The sequence below is a fragment of the Cebus imitator genome, unplaced genomic scaffold (assembly GCF_001604975.1).
Source record: "Cebus imitator isolate Cc_AM_T3 unplaced genomic scaffold, Cebus_imitator-1.0 Scaffold3, whole genome shotgun sequence".
In the NCBI taxonomy this organism is placed as follows: domain Eukaryota; kingdom Metazoa; phylum Chordata; class Mammalia; order Primates; family Cebidae; genus Cebus; species Cebus imitator.
This window is the reverse complement of record NW_016107318.1, coordinates 13,624,663-13,630,860: the sequence shown is the minus strand read 5'-3', so window position 1 is coordinate 13,630,860 and position 6,198 is coordinate 13,624,663. Positions and strand designations below refer to the sequence as shown.

At 40.5% G+C, this 6,198-nt stretch overlaps 1 protein-coding gene across 1 annotated transcript; it reads right to left on the bottom strand.

The window, feature by feature from the left end:
* Window positions 1–3,371: 3,371 nt before the first annotated feature.
* LOC108305873 (elongin-C-like) lies at window positions 3,372–3,719 on the bottom strand. Its single transcript, XM_037739286.1, has one exon. It carries the CDS (start codon window positions 3,717–3,719, stop codon window positions 3,372–3,374), a length of 348 nt encoding a protein of 115 aa, XP_037595214.1.
* Between the last annotated feature and the right edge of the window lie 2,479 nt (window positions 3,720–6,198).

Genomic DNA, 6,198 nt, shown 5'->3' with positions numbered 1-6,198 from the left:
AGCATGCTGGGTGTAGTGGCACATGCCTGTAGTCCCAGTTACTTGGGAGGCTGAGTCAGAAGACCCCTTGAGCCAAGCAGTTCACAGATGTAGTGTGCATGATGAAGCCTGTGATTAGTCAGCCACAGCACTCCAGCCTGGACAATGTTGCAAGATCCTTGTCTAAAACAAAACAAAACAAAACAAAACAAAACCCTAAAACAAACTATAGCTAGCAAACAAATATCCTGTTTAATGATTTAAAAAAAATACACATCTCCATGACTAAATCGACTAATATAAATATTTCATAGAAAATTCCAGGTAAAACTTGAGTGTGTTCAATATAAATAAATGAAATAAGTTTATCTCCTTACTTCTCATTTGGATTATTTGCTTCTCAAAGACAGAATTACTCCTTGCAAGAAACAAATTTATACATACAATAGTTCTTTATTTAATTGTTTTATTGATTTTAAAGATTTATCCATCATTTGATGGATAAATCAATCAAATGCTATAGCCTACTGAGGCTAAATCAGTGTAGCCCAGGTTGGAGATTCCAATCAGATGCCTTCTAGTTGGAAATATTGCAAATTATATTATTGTTCAAAAATATTTACTCCTTTTCCATAACTTCACGGGAAGAATGTTCTTCCCCTATCGTTGATCTTGGCCTTGGGCTTCTGTGACTTGCTTTGACCTCAGGCAGAATGTGCTTGCATTCTATACCCTCGTATTAAGCATAATGCAGCAGAGCCTATGACTAAACAGGCTTTCCGGGAGGCTTCTGTGCTAGCAGCTTTCACCTATTTTACGGCGAACCATAGAAATGGTAGATATTTGAACTTTTACTCTCTAAAAACCTCCTTTTTTTTTTTTTTTTTTTTTTTTGACGGAGTGGTGCTCAGTAGCCAGGCTGGAATGTAGTGGTGAGGTCTCGCCTCACTGCAACCTTCATCTCCTGGGCTCAAGCAATTACCCTGCCTCAGCTTCCTGAGTAGCTGGGACTACAGGCGCGCGCCACCACCCCTGGCTAATTTTTGTTGTTGTATTTTAGTAGAGACGGGATTTCACCATATTGGCCAAGATGCCCTCGATCTCCTGACCTCGTGATCTGCCCGCCTCGGCCTCCCAAAGTGCTGAGATTACAAAGGTGAGCCACCACGCCAGGCCCAAACCCTGCATTTTTATATGGTTCATTCAACCCTCATCTTACCTCCTGCGGTAGTTACTTGTATATCACCCTTTATGTCGATAGAAAAGTGAGGCTCATCAGGAAGTTGTTAAAGAACCTCTCTCACTCGTTGGCCACACTCCCTCTGGGGTTGTGTGACCTTCGCCCCCGCGGGACTGCGCGCAGGGCATTGGCACCAGCAGCAGCCGCACGCTCCCCCCTACTGCTAGCATCCCTGCAGCGCAGCCCCTGCCCGCACCGCCTGCGGGAAGCTGGGGTTCTCCAGCCTTCTCCTGACTTTGGCTACGTGTCACCCGCCAGGCTCACCCCCAACCAGGACTCCTCCACTCCCCATTCCCAGTCCCTTCTCCTGGACATTCCTGGCCAGCTCCGGCAGCGTTGCCAACTTCAACCTCACGCCCTTAGTTTTCACTTCTTATTTAACAGCAGAATCATCGAACAAAATTCCTTAATAAAATTCCTCACTGGCCTCTGGCACTAGACTACAAACATCAGGTTACTCAATATAGTGGGAGGAAACTGGGCCAACTTAGCTAAAATTAATCCAAGTGTTGCTATAATATGACCTAAGTCCCTTCATTTATAAAATGTAGATAAGAATTGATATAAACACTTGGGGCATCATGCTCAATAATACTACTGTATAACTAGTCTATCTAAATAAATATTACACATTTTCATTTATCCAACAAAGATTTATCCAGCCTCTTTTTTGTACCTCACTGAATTTAAATTTCTCATTCTGGAAAAGGAGACCCCTGGAATGCAGGAAATATGAAAGGTTACACCTACAGATCTGCGATTGGCACATTGGAAGGACCCATGGGAATATGACAGTGGTGAAATCTACCTCACAGGGGTTAAGAAGACTTGATTAGAATACATTTCTATACATTTATGTCATCTGTGCAATTTCTAGCTCCCCCCTCTTTTTATCATTTCGATTACAGGTTCTAACAGGCAACTTTAAAAATGGTCTCTCAAGCTCACGGCCTTCAAGCCTAGAATTTGGTTGCTAGTACACAGTATGTGTCTTTGCTTGCTAGTAGTAAAAAATGTTTGAATGAGGAGATCTTTCCATGGAAAAAGTTTTCATAACATTGTTACAAAGAGCAGTAATTCTAACAATGCAGGGGAATATCAAGTTTTTTCAAATGTTTTACAAGGATGTTGAGGAAGGGGATGGTCTTTCCGACTCTGTCTCCATGGTTCTATGTATTAACTTACAAAGAGACCACATTGTGTTATTTTTGGTCAAGATAAGCAACTAAAAAACGCATTGGCGCATACCGTGCCTTCCATATTTTCAAACTTAAATTCATTTTATACTTTCTTCTCTTTGAACAAAGAATTTACCCAGATAACCAGTATGTCTCAAGCCTTCCTACAATGAACCTCTTTCACAACCTTGGCTCCCGATTCTCCCGGCACACAGACTTTTTTCTTGAAGCATATTTGTTCCATTTGTGATTCTTCCCTGGAAAATAGTCCTGCCTCAAATTCAGCCTACCTCTTGGGTATCTTTGTGAAATTCTTGCTGTCTTATACCTGATTAGATTGGACTGGTAGTGTTTGTTAGTTTGATTTTTGTTTCAGCATATCAAATATTTTAAGGGGACAGAGTTAAAATTTGGCCTCCCTTAGCGCACCATCACAATGAATCCACCCTTTCTCCATTTTATTGCATAAAAACATAATGCAATACTATCATAGACCGTTGTGCGCATGAGTGTTTCCTCCATCTCTTGAGGGTAAAGACCAGTCTAGTTCCCCTCCTTATCCTCAGCAGCTAGCCGTAGGCCTGATACCTAGGAGATACTTGGTAAATATCTTTGGAATAAATGAATGAACCAGTGATCGGTAAATTAATGGAAAGCCTGGCTTTTAACCAAGGGAAGCCCATGGAGGCTCAGCATGACTATGTTTAGCATCTGTAGGGCTAGCCAAGCTAGAAGATCAGAAGCTGGAGATACTTGGGCAGCTTTTGGGAACTGGTGGCGCTACATAGAGAAGATCTCTCAGAAGGGAGAGAAGATAGTGAAAGACGATTAAATGGAGAAAGAGATTAAAGGCAAAGGGGAATAGAAAGGGCGAATACAAAAAGAAACCCCATCTGTCAGACTGGGCTCTTTTCCTTTCCCTCTCCTCAGCTCCCACAGACTGCTTTGGGTCCCGCTATTTTAAAAAATATAATTTATTTTATTTTACAATCTAGGAAGTTCGCAGCCACCAGCAGTTCTAGTGAAATTTCAGGTGTGACTGGGAATTTGGAAATCTCAGTGGCGCTGTTAGTGTAGCGAACGTTGTATGTAAAATACATGCATACTTTTGATAGCACATGTGAAGGTATCCCTCTAAAATTGACCTCATTGGTTTCATTCTCAGCAAATTGACCAGGGCCGCTCAACATGGCTTTTACCATGCCTGATGTTAATGCATGTTCTCTTTTTACAATAAATTCATGGCGATCAGATGATATCAATTTGACATACATGGCATCAGGGCCTTCACAGCCACCATAGGTTTTCTCCCTTCGATCCATTTTGTTCATATGAAATTCAATTTTGCTTCCGCAGGAACTTTGGTAGTTTCCAGGAGCTCTGTTTCTGCCCAGCCCGAGTCTCACTCCTCAAGCCTACAGCCACCACAGCCAGGTCCCTTTGTACCGCCACAGTTCCTATTCCAGGGCGGTTGCCCCGCTTTGGGTCCCTTTTGTAGTCCTTCTCCACTTGCTCCAATTCTGATCAGTTGAGTTGCTGTGCAGGATCAAGAATTGTAAGCAGTTGGAAAACAGCAACTGAATATAAAGTTTAGGAATTCACTAAGCCAGTAAGTTTGAAGATAGGTTGAAGTGCCAGGCTGCAGTATAATGTTTCACTCCTCAAGAGGTGGGCCTTCCAAGTGACTACTTGTCTTTCCCCTGTGAAACGTGATATGCTCCATGGAAACAGCCTATGAACAGCCCAGTTTCCATTTTTCCAAGGACTGCCAGCATTGCTGCTGGGCTGACTTGGAGGGTTGGCTGGGTTAGACTAAGGTTAAGCCAAGATCTTTTCAAAGTAATTGGCATTGCAGAGTAACTACTGTACATTGCCAAAGAAGAGGCGATGATGACAAAGAGATGTGACCTTAAAGGAATGTGACCCCAGTCTTTGACTGATTCTTTTTTGTCAAAATAACCAAAAGAATGTTTGATCAAGGGTCATGTTGAAAGGAAAATTACAATTTGCTTCATTATTTTTTAAAACATAAATTTTTTAAGAAGCAGGGAATAAACATTGATTGGAATACAGGTTTTCTTCTTGTTCAATTACAAAAATATTTTTAGGATTTCCAAATGTCCTCTGAAATCTGACAGTTAATATTTAAAGTATAATTTTTACTCTTTTAAATGAATAAGAAACTTGTCTTCTGGGCAAAATAAGAAATGTTGAGCTTGTCACTTGGGTTCATGGTGGTGCCATCTGTATCTCTGTACCCAAGTGCTCTGTGTATAGTGGGAGCTCAGTAAACATTTGGCGCCTGGGTGAAAAGACTGAAATCCAATTGCATTATAATCCTGATCTGCTGTTTCGGTTGGAAGGAGCTAATTCATTATATAGCTCATGGGCCCTCAGCATTTTGACTTATTTTGCTATAGAAGCAGATAGAGTAAGAAGCTAGGCATAGCTTCTTACTTTTATGTCACCTATTGTCAAACCTCGTCATTAACAATAAGTTTATTTTATTAGAAACGTGTGTGTACTTGTAGGAAAAGCTTGCACTGTAACAAAACCAGCCTTCTAAAAATAAGTGATTCTATCTTTTGTAATCAGTACTGCATGCAGTTGTAGTCACTGCAAATGGGCTGGCAGATAGCTCCAAGATTCTGCAAAGTCACTATGATTTGAACTATATTCATAATAATATAGTTCTGCATTTTTCCTCACTGCGAAGTTATATTTTTAAAAATTCTACAAAATAAAAATGCAGAAAGGAATGAAAACTCATAGTTGCCACTATTAGTATATTCCTACAGTATTTTTTGGTGTAAGAATGTGGGATAGTAATAATTCTAAATTGGTCCTCCATGATTTCCACGCTCTAGTTATTTCTGTGATTACCCTGTTACTTGGGAAAGGGAATTTTACAGAGGCAATCAAGTTACTGATCAATTGACCCTAAAATAAGGAGATTATCAGAGTAAGCCTAACTTAATCACATGAACTCTTTAAAAGCAGAGAGTTTTCTTTGGCTAGTTGAAGAAGCAGAGTCAGAGATTCAAAGCATGAGAAGCATTCAAAATGCATTGCTTTTTGGAAGATGGGAGGAGCCACAAATTAAGAAATGCCAGTGTAAAGTGTCTGTTCATATCATTTGCCCACTTTTGAATGGGCTTGCTGGTTTTTTTCTTGTAAATCTGTTTTAGTTCTTTATAGATTCTGGATATTAGCCCTTTGTCAGATGGGTAGATTGCAAAAATTTTTCCCCATTCTGTTGGTTGCCGGTTCACTCTAATGATTGTTTCCTTTGCTCTACAGAAGCTCTGGAGTTTAATTAGATCCCATTTGTCTATTTTGGCTTTTGTTGCCATTGCTTTTGGTGTTTTAGCCATGAAGTCCTTGCCTATGCCTATGTCCTCGATGATTTTGTCTAGGTTTTCTTCTAGGGTTTTTATGGTGTTAGGTCTTATGTTTAGAATTTTAATCCATCTGGAGTTAATTTTAGTGTAAGGTGTCAGGAAGGGGTCCAGTTTCAACTTTCTGCACATGGTTAGCCAGTTTTCCCAATAGCATTTATTAAACAGGGAATTTTTTCCCCATTGCTTGTTTCTCTCAGCTTTGTCAAAGATCAGATGGTTGTAGATATGTGGTGTTGCCTCCGAGACCTCTGTTCTGTTCCATTAGTCTGTGTCTCTGTTTCGGCACCAGTACCATGCTCTTTTGATTACTGTGGCCTTGTAGTATAGTTTGAAATCAGGCAGCATGATGCCTGCAGCTTTATTCTTTTTGCTTAGGATTGTTTTGGCTATGCAGGCTCTC